The sequence below is a fragment of the Phodopus roborovskii genome, unplaced genomic scaffold (assembly GCF_943737965.1).
Source record: "Phodopus roborovskii unplaced genomic scaffold, PHOROB, whole genome shotgun sequence".
NCBI lineage: Eukaryota > Metazoa > Chordata > Mammalia > Rodentia > Cricetidae > Phodopus > Phodopus roborovskii.
Window position 1 is genome coordinate 8,346,436 of NW_026126578.1, and position 15,036 is coordinate 8,361,471.

Here is a 15,036-nt window from a genome sequence, read left to right on the forward strand (position 1 = left end):
AGTTATGGGGAAAACGTCTGTACCACTTTAAAGCCATCTGAGACACTCCCGTGAATGGGGGAGTCGGCTTCCTCTCCCTTAGTCTGAGCTCTGCTTGACCAGAGGGTGGTGGCAATGACAGTGCAAATCTGAGGCTCCAGCATCAGAGGATGCAGGATGGTTCAGTGGGTAAAGTGTTGTTTCCTAATCATGAGGACTAGAGTTCAAATCCCCCCATAAAAATCTGGGCGTGGCGATGCATGTTTATAATCCCAGTGCCAGGTGGGGGAGACAGGAGGGTCCCAGGGGCTCACTATCAACCAGCCTAGGCTAAAATGGCAAGCTCCAAGTGAGTGAAAGACTCAATGTCTCTAAAATGAGGCAGGGGCGAGGGCCAGAGAGGTAGCTCGGTTGTTAACGCACTTGCTGAGTGAAAGACCAGGGTTTGGACCCCCAGAACCCACACAAATTCTAGGTGGGCATTGTGCCAGGCCCTGTAACTTCCTGTGCACAGCCTCAGCATGTGGCGGGGCGGGGGGGGGGGAGTGTGCTGTCTTGGTAGGGTTCTGTTTTTTGTTTTGATCACTTTGACACAATTTAGAGTCATCTGAGAAAGAGCCTCAGCTGAGAGAATGACCCCACCAGGTCAGCCTGTGGGGGATTTTCATGATTAATGGGGGGTGGCTCAGTTGACTGGGCAGGTGGTCCTGGGTTCTATAAGACTGAGCAAGCCATGGGGAACAAGCCAGTGATCAGACCCCTCCGTGGCCTCTGCTTCAGTTCCTGTTTCCAGGTTCCTACTAGGACTTCCTTCAGTGATGGATTTTAAGGCTATAAACTGAACACACCCTTTCCTCCCCAAGTTGCTTTTGATCATGGTGTTTCATCACAGCAATAGAAGCCCTCACTTAGATGGGACCCACAGAGCAAGACTAGTCATATTGGTGAGCTCTGGGTTTGATTGAGTCTGCCTCAGTGAATAAGCAGAAAGCTACTGGGCTCGCACACACTTCCCCACATTCTTACTCATACACACATGAGCCTACACACGATCAAATGCGCATACACACACAGCAGAATGGTGGGTGGGAAGTGATTGAGGAAATGACCCTATGCCAACCTGTGGACTCTACACATGCACACATAGGTGAGTGTACACAAACACACACACACGCGCATGTGCACGCACACACACACGCACACACGCACACACACACACACACACTGGTAGTTTTGGCTTTTGGAGCTTCTGCATTTTCACTGAAAACCCTCAAGCTGTAGGGAAGCCTACACCATGCATGGAGAGCCAAGGCACCCAGTTCAGCCCTGAGCTTCAGGGCACTGCTGTCATGGGAGTGGAGCACCTTCAAGCTCTCCCTGCTGACATCTGGCAGAAAGGGACAATGTCCCCATGGCAAATGCCTAAGCAGAGTGCTTGCTGCTGCTCTTGGCATCTGAACATTGGAATATGTGACAGGACTCAGCCAGGGTCACAGGGTTTACTGTCAGCTGCATGGGAAGGTCAGAAGATGGGGGAGGAGGGGGTGGCCCTAGGCGCATGGAGGACGCGTGTAGCCCGCCAGAGCGCCCCTGCTGTAGCACAGATGAGGGAAGAGGAGGTGGATGGAGGAAGGCGTCAAAGATGTGCTTGGAGTCGTAGGTCTGTTGGTGAGCAGGTGATGCGGTGAGCTGCTGAGGCAGCAGGGACTGTGCAGAGGCCAAGAGGGTGGGGTGGGGTGAGGGTTCAGAAGCACTCAGGGGGATACTTGGGGAGGGAGCAGACCACCAGGGGAACAGGGCCTAGTGTGGGCTGTCTGTGGCTTCTCCCTTGGATCCCACAGAAAGCTGTGTCTGGTTCTGTCGGTTCCCTGGGGTGTCTGTAATGTGCCTGTCAGCAGGCCCCAAGGGGCACCCAGCAGATGGCAGGCTGGCACTTCCCAAGCAGAGGCTCAGCTTTTGCCTCTGCTCCTGCAAGGTGAGACCTGAAGTTGGAAGGTCTCTTGCCTCCAGGCTAGGGTCCCATCTACCCTGTCCCCGACAAGGTGGGAAGAGACTTTGCACTGTCTTAGGGATTTGGGAGACTGCCCTTCTCTGTGGTGCTTTTCCCCACTGTGCAATCTTAGCTCGAGGATGCCCCATCCTCGATGCAGGTCATTGCCTGGGTGCCCATGGCTGCCAGGTGTGTCTTTGGGGCCCCAGGGAAGGACTGCAGGCTGACTGACTCTTCATGGAGGTTGCCCACCTGGCAATGCTAGTGACTCCGGAAACCAGATTTGTGTGTAGACTCCCTTCTGAATGTCAGCGAGGAGCTGTACATTAATGAGACATTAATGTACATTAGCCAGACTGTGGAATGTTTAATACTTAGATGTCCCTGACATATTGTTGCACAAGGCAAGTGTCGGGCTTCAGAATGGAGGGTGGACTAGTCCTCTTCACTCCTGGCCCAGCACAGGCATGGGTGCTGGCCTTATGTGGCCAGCACTTTGTGTGACAGTGTCCCTGTTAGCATGCTGAAGCTTTTATCCTCAGGGCTTTGTTTTTTTTTTTTTTTTTGCAGTTGTATTTTTCTGAGAATATGCGAATCCATTCTGGAGTCACACCTCATCAAGGGGGGGCACCAACCCAAACCCATCAAATCTGCCAATAATTGAAATTAGCAAATCTGTTCCTTAATAAGCACTCCCAGCATCAGAGATCTGAAAGAGAAAGATGGTCCCTCCACCCACAGCCGGCACGGGAGAAAGCTATTTTTGGAGTGAAAGGTTATTCACTTTACTGAGCTGGTGAATTCTAGGTTGAGTGTTGGATTGTTGGAAACTCCTGGCAAGCTCAGTGGGGACTTTTCCTTCTTGAGGGGACACTTGTGCCAATGACCATTACTCAGGCTGTCTCTGCCACGCCTTGCTTCTGGGGGGGGAACCTCACAGACTCAACCCTTAGTGTGTGTCACTCCAGGTCATACGGGCCTGTATAGGCCACAGCAGCCTCAGGGAACCAGTTTCCTTGCCTGAAACAAGTGGTATACGGCCAAAGGCCAGAGATTTGGGGGCGTGAGTGTGGTCAGGTTGGAGATAGAGACTTGCTTGGAGGGAGGGAGCTTGGGCTAGGAGAAAAAGTTCCCATTTTGGCCTTCTTGGCTATGTGACCCCTTGATGCTGTTTCTACATCAGCACAATGAGGACAAAATGTCTGCTTCTCTTAGGTTTGAATAAAGACAAGTTGGGGGCCGGGTGTGGCTCAGTGGAGAATGTATGCTTAAGCCAGCCCAGTGCTCTGGACTCCATGTTCAGCTTAGCACAAATGTGAGGTAGTAGTAGAGAGCCGGTGACATCTTCCTGTGTGGCAGGGCTGTCCATGCGGATGGAGGGTGTAGCCTCAAATTCCCAAAAGGCAAAGTCCTGCCCTTAGGCCATGTCTAAGGCAGGATGTGAGGCCAAGCTCTGCACTTCCTCTGCCATAAATTGATGGAGACAGCCCCCCCCCCACCATCTTAGGACAAAGGCTCAAGCCCATAGGTTTTCCCGACAGGCTTTTATTATAAAGAATGTTCCAGAGAGTCCCAGCCTCCCGCTGCAGTCCAGCCTCCTCAGGCTCTGAGCCAGTCCCAGCAGCTATGGAGGGTGGCCTGTGCTGGGGACAGTCATTTCCAGTGTCACAGCAGGACCCTCTGGGGACCAATGGGTCTTCTGCACAAGCGGCAGCAATTCACAGTTGGTGCGTGATAAGTTTTTTTTTTTAATAATATATAAAAGATTTTAAAAATTAAAAAACAAAAAAGTGGTGCTCTTAAACACTTCCAGGAAGATTGGGTAGTCCAGCTACATCCCCGCATCCTCGACTTCCTCGCTTTCTGGGGGACCAGGAACCCCCAACCTGTCTCCTTCTCTCCACCGTTCTGTGGGCAATGGGCACTGCCCATACTGCCAATGGCCGACGGAACAAAATATCTGACCCTTCTTGGAACTGTTGGTGGCCAGGGCCCCCTCTGGGTGAGGGGCACAGATGACTTCTTGGTGGCTGAAGCAGAAATCAATTGCAGGCTCCCCTCTGCCAGGTGGATGAGGTAGTGTTCTGGGAAATGGCCACCTCTCCCCATGTGTGCTGAGCAGCCTGGAACAGAGCGAGCAGGCGGGCACGGTCCAGGCTGCCCTGGTTGCAGCGATGTTCAAAGCCCTTGTCCCAGAGTCAGATCTCGGGACGAGACTGTAAGAGGCCAGGGTCCTCCCCGCTAGCTACCGCAGCAGGCTCCTCTTTCCCTGCCCAAGTTAAGAGGTGTGGGGAAGAGGCCAAATGGAGGCCCCAGTGTGGCCTGTGCTCCGCCGCCTTCCTGGCAGTAGCTCCTGGCCACTCTTCTGCCTCAGGCCTCGCTGTAACACTCATAGATGTTGTTCTCCATCAGGGCCACCACCTGCTCAAACTTGTGCTGTAGCTGGGTCCTGCGGGCAGTGGGGTTGGCCTCCAGGGCAGCCATGATCTGAGGGGAGGGAGTGCGTCAGCCGTGCCATGCCTCAAATCTTGGGAGGGGCCCCACCAAAGTGCCAACACCGCTAGATGAACCCAAAGTGGGAAGTTTGTTTTTACGGGCTGAAACGGGCAAATCTTGGGTGGGGGAGCGCACCTGTGGGCGATACCTCTTCGCATATTTATAGATCTCAGCCATGGCCACGTTTGTATTGAACTCATTCTGGTATTTCTGTAAAGGCGGGGCAAGAAGGGGAGGTTTAACCACCCCCCCAGGTTAGGACCCAGCCCACTCACTTCCTACAGCCTGTTAATAGACTAATTCAGGCCCCTGGACCCAGAATTCCAACCTCTCCCATCTTTCTGGAGTACATTCCACCCCATCCTTGGACTGTGGGGGAAAAAATATGTTGATGAAGGTGTAGGCAAAGGAGGAAAGCTAAGGCTGCGCCAAAATTCTCACTGTGTCCCTGTCCCAGCCTGATGTGTGCTGGCTTTAGCCACCCCTCGAGGCCAACGACATTGCCACTATCTCCTTGCCTAGGCCCCACAGGCCACCTACCCGAGACTCCTCAGCTAGGTGTGCGTTCATTTCCTGTTCACTGAGAGGAGTCATGTCCTGGATCTGTTTGTAATAGCGCTGTACGATCTTCCGATACTCGGGGATCTCTTTCGCATACAGAAGCTTGTTGGTGGGTGAGTCCTGGGCAGGAGACCACAGCAATTGAGTGGCTGGAAGATGGGACTTGTCCTACTGCCACCTAGAGTCTTAGTAGGTCCTCCACCATGGCTAACCCAACGTCACTCAGACTTTGGACCAGGGGCTCTTCTGGCCCTCCCCCTCTTGCATGGAGGCCTCGGTCCACTATGCTGGGGGGCTGTCAGGATGGTGACCCCATAGGGAGACTCTGGTTTAATGGGAAGAGCTCCCGGGCTGTGTGCCAACAGCCCTCTGCTGCACGCAGCTCGCAGCCTGTCTTGTTTACACCCTTATTAGGGTGAGGGGATTTGGTGGCTGAGATGGCTGGAAGCTGGTTCCTGGCTGCGGAACGTTTCCCACCCTGTACTTCCAACACCCTGAAAGCACCATGTGCTAAGTATGCTGGCAGTTCTTTGTTGTCACGGATGCATGTGTGAAGTGGTGACATTTCCTTTTCCTTGTGGGCTCAGACTCCTGGGCTAGAGACAGGGCTCTGCCCTCATCCAACAGTGCCAGCCTAGCTAGCTCTGCGGTCCCATGGGTGTTCATGGCCTCAGAGTCCTGGGCTACCTAGTCAGGTCACTTCTCTTCCCAGAAGGCCTTTGTGGCTTCTCCTCTCAGAACCAGCATTTTCTCTGCTCTTGGTCGGTGCCGGGGGCTCCCTGTGGCCCGCCACCTGCTCTCTGCCTACCTTGAATGACTCAGAGTTCAGACAGCCCCTCCTCCCTACTCAGGAGTAGCTGGAGTAGCTAACCTTGCCCAGCTGCAGGTCAGAGATGGAGCAGGCATCGATGAAGGCCTGTGCGATGACAGACAGGCAGGCGTCAATGTGGTCTGTCTTCTCTATGTCGAAGACAAACTGGGGGTTTTTTAAGATGTTCACCCAGAAGCGGAGGGGAAGGCTGTGAGGCAGAAACAGTGGGGGCACAGGAGCTCAGTAGGGGGCTTGGGAGGTCCACAGAGGAGATTCTTACAGCCCCTGCAGCCTCTGGGCACCTCGCCCTTCCCCTGCCAGCTACAGGCCAACCCTCACCCCAGAGAGCCTCCCTCCCTCACATGCGAGACTCCTGGTTCTCATTAGAAGCCCCCACCCGGCAGCCTGTGTCCAGGCTCCTCCCCTACTCCGCCTTGCACGCACAAGCAGGGCTGACTGTCCTCAGGAGGCCAGAGGGGGTTGGGGACAACCCCCTTCTCAGCCCTGCAAACTTGAGATGCCTGCTCCTCTGAGCAGGGAGAAAGCTGCCACTGAATTTACACAGGCGTTTCTCTGGGGCTCAGGCTCAGAGTCGTGGGTCCTTCTTGGTAGGCTATGTGACCCAAAAAAGCTAAGACGGGCCTCAAAGAAAGCTGCCGCTCCAGGGCTGTGAGGCCTTGGGCCTGGATGGCTGCAGCTCTATACGATGGGGCATGCAGAGAGGGAAGCCAGGGCAAGCTTATATGGTGCTTTCTGGGTTTACGGGGGGGGGGGGGGGCTGCAGCATGGAGAGCTAAGTCTCTCACCCAGGCCAGGCTCTGCCTCTTGGTGCCTCAGCTACGTGGATGAAATCACATCATTTGTGCCCCACCCCACAGCCAGCACCTGTTGGTCTTCCAGATGTGCAGGGTGTCAGGGTCAGAGATGCCTCTCTTCTCTGCCTGCTCCTCTAGGAAGTCAAAGAAATACTTGACGGCCAGTGGAGGCTTGTCCTCTCGGATGCTCAGGATAGCCTTGAACAAGTCATCCAGGAACTTCTGCAGTGTGCCCTGCGGGAAGATGTGGGGCGTCAGCCCAGCCTCAGCATCTCTGCCCCTCAAGTTGGTTTTGCTTACATGCTTGTCTATAAAGGTGTCTGAGCCCCTGGAACTGAGTTACAGACAGTTGTGAGCTGCCATGTGGGTGCTGGGAATCGAACTCAGAACCTCTGGAAGAGCAGTCAATGCTCTTAACTGCTGAGCCATCTCTCCAGCCCTGGCCCCTCCCCACCCCACCCCCAGCCTCAAGATTCTTGACTGTTTCACCAATGATATTTCCTTGGAGGCATCAACACCCTAAGGCATAGCAGGGTCAGGATGTGGGCTCTGGGTGTTGGTCTCAGTCTTTTGACCTGAGGACATGGAAGAACCCCTGGGTCCTCTGTTGCCCACTGGGTGGTGGAAAGAATACACAGACTTCTCCTTGGAGCACAGGGCCCCCTTCGAGCCCCTACAGGAGTGGAGACTGAGGTGGGGCCCACCTTTGTAGACAGCAGGCGGGTCAAGTAGATCTCTGGCAACACCTTCTTGCGGTGGCTCTGCCGGTGGGATTTCTTAGGCTCTACCAGCTCATCTGTGGGCAGCACCTGCAAGGTGGGCAGGGTTGATACCCTCCCCAGACACCCTCCTCAATCCTCCCACGGAAGCTGACCCTCTGTGCCCAGCCCCTGGGCCCGCCCCTGTCCCCTCACCCACTCTGGCTTTTCCCAGGGCCTAGGAGCACTTTCCTGGAGGCTGGGGAGGCACAAAGCCAAAGCCACGCCCAGCAAAGCCTGCTCCCCAGGGCCCAAGGCCGGGCACTCACCAAATGGAAATACTTTTCTGTGTCCAAGTCTTTTACTGCAAAAGGGAAACACACAATAAACAAACGAGGGGGATGGGAGGGTAACCCAAGTCAGGGAGAGAGATGCCCAGAGAACAGGCTGTGGAGAGAAGGAAAGAGCCAAGATCTGGCTTTCCACCTTATGGGAGACCCTGGGACGACCCCCAAGGACCTAGACTTGGGGCATGTGAGGGCATGGTCTGGAGTTGGAAGCAGGGTTGTGGCCTGGAGGCAAAGGGTCATAGCAGCCAGCTCAGACTGGCCATGGTCCTGGCCTCCTGGAAATGCATGTACCCTCCTGGGGCTTTGCTGTAGCTGCTGGAAGCAATCAGTTTTGATATAGCAGCATGGAGCCTCAGTTCCCTGCAGCACAGCTCAGAAGGAGCCCAGGAAGGCAGCTCTGTCCCACCCTGCCTGGATCCCTTCCCCAGCTCCAAGTCCTACCTCGGCCCAGAGTGTTGTCCTTCTTGTCTGTGAGGCTCATGGCTAGGGAGGCACCCTCAGGAATCTGACACAGAGGAAAGATGAGGTCAGAGTTCAGAGGTTAGAGGAGAGGGGATGGGATGGCTAGGTCAGATTGGGTACCTTGTAGTGGGCCAGCGTGTTCAGTTTCTTACGGCCATCCTCCACCACTGATGTGTCATCCAGGTCCCGCAAGACGTAGCTCTGGGTGCTTGAGGCAAACCATTCTGGAGGAGAAAAGAGGCTTCAGGGCTAGGGAAGTGGGTGACCCCAGGGGCAGCCTTTAGCCTGGGCCACAGCAGAAGCCGCCTCCCGTTCTCCTTCTGGAATCAAAATCTGGTCACACCCCTTTGGGAGCCTAGCTGGTCACCCTAACTGTTCAGAATACAGGGCCAGGCCTGCTACAGTGTGAACTTTAGGAACAGCTTCTGGTAAGTGGTCTGTGACTCCTACATATCTTTCAAAACCCAACCCCCAAGCCGCCTTTGTCTTGACTGTTTTTTGCTGTTGCCCACAGCTACAGAACAAGGAATTCTTCCTCATGGGGGACCTCCAGGGTCTCGACTAACACAGGGAAAGAGGCCGCAGCGGCCAGCTGCCAGACTGGTGCCTGCCCCTGCCCACCGAGGTCCACGTCCTCCGCCCGCGGCCACTGTGAGTAGGGTACATTCTTGCAGAAGGCTTCCAGGATCTTCTCCTTAACCTGCGTCAGTGTGTCAGTGTCCATGGCCCGCACGCTCAGTGAATCCATACCACAGCCCTGGAAGGACACGTTCAGGTTCTGCAAAAGAGAGGGGGTGTCGGCAAAGGGCCATCGTCATCATTAGGCCTGGTGACCCGGCTGGAGGCCAGGGCAGCCCGGCTAGGACCCTGGCTCACCCGGGGCTTGGCCTCAATGTTCTCCCTCAGCAGCCACTCCTCATTGAGCGTGTAGCGGGCTTTGCCTGTGATGGCGTCGATGGAACCTTTGTTGATCTGCTGCTTGATGGCGCATAACAGCAGGAAGAAGGGCTCGCCTACTGTCTCCTGTGAGCATCGAGGGTCGGAGGTCAGGACCTTATCTCACGCTGTCCCTTGGGTGTTCCATCCCCTAAGTTCTGGCCTGCTGGCGTGCCTCATACTCCCCTCCCTTCTCGGGTGGCTGTCACCTCTTGCAGATGCTGACACCCACACCCTTTCCAGGTGTATATCCTAGCCACACATTCAGAGACCAGCCATCGTCACTGAGGCTCAGAGAGGGCGAGCACCCTGCCCTGCGTTGCACAGAAGGGAGAAGTAAACTTGAACTGTGGACTCCTTTCCTGAGATGAAGCCTTTCTACAAAGCTGGAGCCTGCCCAGGTAGGGCTGAGGAAAACCAAGAAGGATGCCTCTGGGAGTGTCAGCCCAGCCAGGCTTCACATCCCACCACCACCGTCACTACAGCCTGAAGCTGACCTTCCCCATCACTCTAGGCTAGGGCCCAGCTGTTCCGTGGAGGGCACACTGAACTAACTGTGGCGAATAGGTCTGGAGGGAAAGTTACGTTTGTAATAACATCAGGCTGCTTTGGCAGCAGTATCAAGGCAGCTGCCAGCTCTGGCCTGGGAGTCACCAGCACCCCACTGTCTGGAGGGGGAAGGCCAGCGTGAGGTCACCTGCAGTGGCTATGAAACCTGGGTCTAGAGTCCACAGTGGGCCCTGATGGCTCAGAATGTGGCTTCTCTCTCCTATTGTTCCCATTTCTTTTCTACTCTCTGCCCCAGGATAATCCATAGGGCTCCTAGGCTGGAGTCTCATTTGACAAAATGAAACTAAAGTTTAGAGAGGGTAGCAACTTGCCCAGAATCACACAGCCAGGTTATATACCACTGACCAGTCATAGCCCAGAATAGTTGAGGTTCTGGTTTGGGTCCTGCTCAGGCCTTTGTCTTTCTTGAAGAATGCCTAGGTGACCCTTGGGCCTCTGCCACCATGGGGTGGCTGGACCCCAGCTGCCTAAAGCTGTGGTGTCCCCTCTCCCCTCATCTTCACCCACACTGTACCCTATTGTCTGGGCTGCCCACTTGGCCCTGCCCCTTGGCTCCTTCCCACTGAGCCCTCAAGGTCCAGGGAGAGTCACCTGCTCCAGGAAAAACCCTGTTGGTTTCTCCAATCAGTCATCGGCCAGACTGCCAAGCTGTCCAAAGGGGTCCCAGTGGAAAGATACCACCCTGCCCTAAGTGCAGACTTTAATGAAGTTAGGTTTGCCTGTAGGGGCGGGGCTCCCGGGCAGAGAGGGGCCTCACCCTCAGGCAGCCATACATGCAGATGGACATCCAGTTGGTAAGCATCTTCTCTACCACTGACTCGGTGCGCCGCAACATGAGCTTGGGGTTCTTGGCAGCTGAGGCGTCGATGAGGTCCACCAGCAGCTCCTTCATGATGCTTGTATAGTACTCCAGCTTGCCATGCAGTGCAATGGTCAGCAGTGACGCCAGGCTGCACCTGCAAGCATGAAGCGCCAGTAAGGCTGAGCCACCTCCCTACTGGACCACAGTGGCCCTCCATGGCGGCTCTACAGATCACCAGGAGCCTGTGTGGGGCAATGAGGAATGCCTGGCGGTCTCAGAGCCTGTGGTTTGATGTTTCAATGGATCTGGCTGGAGAATCCTGTGTCCCTGAATCTCTTGCAGCCTCACCTGTCACGCACAGCAAAGTCCTTCTGCTGCTCCAGAGCATGGACAAAGATGATAAGGAAGTGCTTGTTGTTGAGCAGCGAGGAGAACAAGCCGATCCCCTCCTCCATGCTGGGTCGACAGTGTTCTGGGATCTGTGGACACAGAAGGGAACATCTGGTGCTATGTGTCCCAGGAGGCCCCAGGGCCCACACTGGTTGCTTAGATGCCTCCTGGAATCAGGTGTTCACTACCTGCCCACTAGGGCACAGGGAGGCAGAGTGCCGAAGAGGCGCTCAGAGGGGCAAGGATGGCTGTAGGGGACCCAGCATCCACGCTGTATGCTACTTTCTATGTGTAAGCAGCGGGAGGCATGAGGTCATATGCCTGTGCTCTCTGTGTAGCCTGAGGGGCCAGCACCCTGAATGGCTGTTTGAATGCCTTCCAGAAAGAAGAGCCATCTACCCTCTAATGATTTGGATCACAGAGTGGGTGTAGGCCCTTGGAGCCAGGTACTCACGTTCCACTCTCCCAGCAGTGGGTGGGTTTCCTGTGGCGGGGAGCCGCCTTGGGAGTTGAGGGTCTGCGAGGGCAGCACATACTTCTCTTCATAGAGGGAAGAACACTGAGGACAGAAACCAGTACTTTAGCACTGCAGACCGGCAGGCACCTGGGTCGCCCACACAGGAAGGAGACTGGCAGGGTCACCTGGTGGTCACGGACCCAGGGTCCCTAAAGGGGCACAGATCATGGTATAGCACAGTTCAGAGGCAAACAAGAGCCACTGAGCCGTGCGACAGGGGAGACAGACAGGAAGGCTGAGAGGTTCTAAAGTTGGGAAAAGCTGTAAATGTGTGTGGGGGGGGGGGCGGACTCCTGAAATGGTGGGGTCAGGTGCTTCCTTGGGCTATTGCATGTGGAATCAGGCATGTGGAGGCCCAGATGTCTGGCAGGGACCTGGGAGGGTCATTGCTCCCATGCTTGGCTCCCTCAGTGAGAGGAGAGGCAGGCCAGCACAGGGGACATGACAGCTTCTTCCACCAGGAAAGCCAAACCTCAAGGAGGGAGAGAAAGGAAGGGAGGGTGGCATGGACAGGAGTACAGGCTCCACAAGGTGCCTTGATTCAGTTTCCCTGTGGTGACCAATGCATATTGGAGGGTGTGTACCTTGGGGAAGAAGGTGCGAGTCACAAAGTGCTTGTACTCCAAGAAGGGGATGCCCTGGCTGCGGTTCAGCTCCTTGGTGAGATCCGTCATGTCTGTCTGCAGCTCTGCAAAGCCTGTGGGACAGACCAGCAGCTGTGAGTGATCCTGCCCAGCCACGTGCAGTGCCGCCCAACCCTGGGACCCACCTTTGCGGATCTCCTCGCGGATCTGAGATTCCATCTCCTCCATCTGCAGCAGTGTCTTCTGCCAGTAGCGTTCGGCACGGCGGCTCTTGGTGCAGAAGACGAACAGAGCTGTGGGCGGCAGAGGGGGCTTCAGGTCTCCAGGATTCAAGGAAAGGTGGGTTCCTACTGTATGCAGCTTGTGGGCCTGGAAGGGCAGGTTCTACCCATGGGCCTCAGTGCCTCTGGGCAGGAGGCAAGCAGGTGACCTCAACCCTTCTGCCCCTTGTCCCTCTCTGACAACATAGGGCTTGGGGTCCAGCCAGCAGGGAAACCCTTGATGGCCTTTCTCAGAAGAAGAAATGTGTCAAACAGCAGTCACCAGGGGCTTTCTCCAAAGTTTTCCAGGCAGTATAGAATACCTGTCTTTCCTGGGAGGGATGAAGTACCCATTAATTATAGAAATATTATGGATAGTATTTTTAGGAACAAAACATCCAGGGTGTTCATCTTCCTCCTGTTTTCCCTCATAGCTTGTTTAATATTGGACATAGTAACTTAACAAACGAAACGTGGGAGCTGGGGCGATGGCTTACTTGTACAAATGGGAGGACCTGGACTTGATCTCCAGGACTCAACAAAAAGCAGGGCATGAGCCTGAAATTGAGGGCTGGGAAGGCACAGAAAGGTAGCTGCCTGCCTGGGGCTCGCTGCCCAGAGAGCCAGGTGAAGTGTCAGTCAGCTCCAGATCCCAGTGAGAAATCCTGTCTTAAAGTATAGGTGACAGCCACTGAGGTGCCACACTCTGGCCTCCAAATGCACACACAGACCGTATATAACCCATCCGTTTACAGGCCAGGGTGTTGGAGCTTACTCACGTACCACATGGCCATAAGCGTTATCCAATTTTATAATGTTCTTACGGTCCAAGGGAGACCCTCACCCAGTAAGTGGTTGCTCTCCACTTCCTCTCCAGACAGACAAACACTAATCATCACTAATCATCGTCCTTTCTGGATACTTCAAATAGAAAACAGTAGGGTAGTATGTAGCCTTTTGTGTCTATCTTTTTCATTTTCCATGTTTTCAAGGCCCATCCATGTTGTGGAATGTATTGCCACTTAATTCCTTTTTAAGGCAGAAAACGCTATTGTATAGATATACCTCACTTTAATTACCCACTTATCATTTGATGGCCATTGGGCTGTTGGGCCCTCTTAATTATGTTTTCCTTTCTCTTGGGTAGATATCTATGCCTAATAACTTTTTAGGAACCGACAGGCCATTCCCCAAGGAAATATACCTTTGTCCTCTGAGCAGTGGAGTAGGGCTTTGCTCGCTCTGCCACATTGCATACATTGCTTAAACACACAGGATCATCTCCCCCCCGAACAACATCTCCAGCAGCCCCCAAATTCCTCTGCCTTGCATCCAAAGCCAAAGGCCAGAGCACAGAAGCTCCGACCAGTATCTGCCACAGCCACCTGTCCCCAGCTCAGGATGCCTAATTATGCCCACAGCTTACCCACTGCCACCCTCAGACTCTCTCAAGTGAAGGGTACGTACCGACCACAGAAAGCAGCAACAGGACACTGCAAATGACAATGGACACTACGATGGCCGTCTCGCTGCCCCCCAGCTGCAGTGTGGCAATGGTCTGGTTGAAGTTCCCCACCTGGATCTGTGCACAGTGGGATGGGGGAGGGGGTGACATAACAGGCTTTGCTGGAGCTAGGCCTCAGCTCCCAGGCATGTGACCTGATCATTCTAAGCCTCACAGACAGCCACAGCGACCTCCTGATCTGACAAACTGTGATCCAGGGTTTGGCAGAGAGGTCGACTCAGTACAGGGCTGTGATGTGACAGCCTAGGAGATGTGACAGGGAAGCTCATGGGGTCTGGCTATTGTCCTGGGAACCGGTGAGGGGTGACAGGAGGTATGTAGGTGCAGAACAGAAAGCAGCCCGCACCCCACCTCGGACTGTCTTTGCCCTGTGCCGTGATTCTACCCAATGGCTGGCAGGCCACACTCTATATAGAGTGTGACGCCCAAACGTGCAGGAGCTACTTTTTAATAGCTTCTGCTGCTAATCACTTGGGTCTCAGTTTCCCCATCTGTCAAGTCAATGTGTAAATCTCTGCTTTGCTGGCCTGAATTACTGGACAAGAAAACACCTTGTGAGGTGGGGGGCGTGGGAGGATGGGAGGGAGAGGGAACGGGAATGGGGGGTTGACATGTAAAATAAGATTGTTTCTAAGTGAAAAACAAATTGCTAAAAAAGAAAGAAAACACCTAGCGACTTCCATACCCAGAAGCCAGGTCTGCCCCCCCCCTGAGCCCCACCCACTCACTGTGATGGGCAGCTGTCCCTCGGCTGTGCCCAGAGACTCATTGACTGAGCAGTGGATGACTCTGTCAGAGACAATCTGGATGTCGCAGGATACCTGGCCAATCTTGATGAGGTACTCATGGCTCTCGAGCCCGAGACTGTCTTGCTCCTTCTGTGGGTGAGGATGAGATGCTGGGATGGGGGTGGGGTCCCCAGGTCAGCTGCCCCCTGCTCCCATTACCCACCCTCCCAGCCAGGTGCTCACATGGATGACAAGGGTGAGTGGCTCCCCTGGGTGATGCTTGATCCACTTCTCCCTCTTGGCAGTGGAGAACTGTGGGTTGGGGAGGTAGTCCAGACGGAACCGGCTGCCCCGCTGTGCCTCCGCAGGGTCCAGCAGCTCCTCAGCTGCGTCATCTGTATATGCCCGGCCATTGATAAAGAAGTCTACAGGTGCTGAAGCATTGCTCAGGGCTCCAGGAGACGGGCAGGTGATGAGCGTGGAGTTGAGAACCTTGCAGAGCTGTAAGGTTGGGGGTAGGATGAACCCATGAGAGTAGAAAATGGAAGGATGTGGGAAAAGG

The 15,036-nt window shown here is 54.7% G+C and overlaps 1 protein-coding gene across 1 annotated transcript in view; it reads right to left on the reverse strand.

The window, feature by feature from the left end:
- Nucleotides 1–3,494: 3,494 nt before the first annotated feature.
- Plxnd1 (plexin D1) overlaps nt 3,495–15,036 on the reverse strand; it is a 39,683-nt gene continuing 28,141 nt past the window's right edge. Inside the window, exons 18-36 of the mRNA XM_051203787.1 lie at nt 14,718–14,975; nt 14,475–14,624; nt 13,689–13,803; nt 12,147–12,254; nt 11,962–12,074; nt 11,315–11,419; nt 10,819–10,949; nt 10,426–10,624; nt 9,039–9,185; nt 8,784–8,940; nt 8,283–8,386; nt 8,142–8,205; nt 7,680–7,714; nt 7,357–7,461; nt 6,723–6,886; nt 5,898–6,045; nt 5,006–5,146; nt 4,601–4,675; nt 3,495–4,456 (exon numbers count right to left, since the gene is read on the reverse strand). Of these exons, the coding sequence (XP_051059744.1) occupies nt 4,340–4,456; nt 4,601–4,675; nt 5,006–5,146; nt 5,898–6,045; nt 6,723–6,886; nt 7,357–7,461; nt 7,680–7,714; nt 8,142–8,205; nt 8,283–8,386; nt 8,784–8,940; nt 9,039–9,185; nt 10,426–10,624; nt 10,819–10,949; nt 11,315–11,419; nt 11,962–12,074; nt 12,147–12,254; nt 13,689–13,803; nt 14,475–14,624; nt 14,718–14,975 (2,436 nt within the window). The 3' untranslated portion in view covers nt 3,495–4,339. The remainder of the gene's footprint in view (nt 4,457–4,600; nt 4,676–5,005; nt 5,147–5,897; nt 6,046–6,722; nt 6,887–7,356; nt 7,462–7,679; nt 7,715–8,141; nt 8,206–8,282; nt 8,387–8,783; nt 8,941–9,038; nt 9,186–10,425; nt 10,625–10,818; nt 10,950–11,314; nt 11,420–11,961; nt 12,075–12,146; nt 12,255–13,688; nt 13,804–14,474; nt 14,625–14,717; nt 14,976–15,036) is intronic.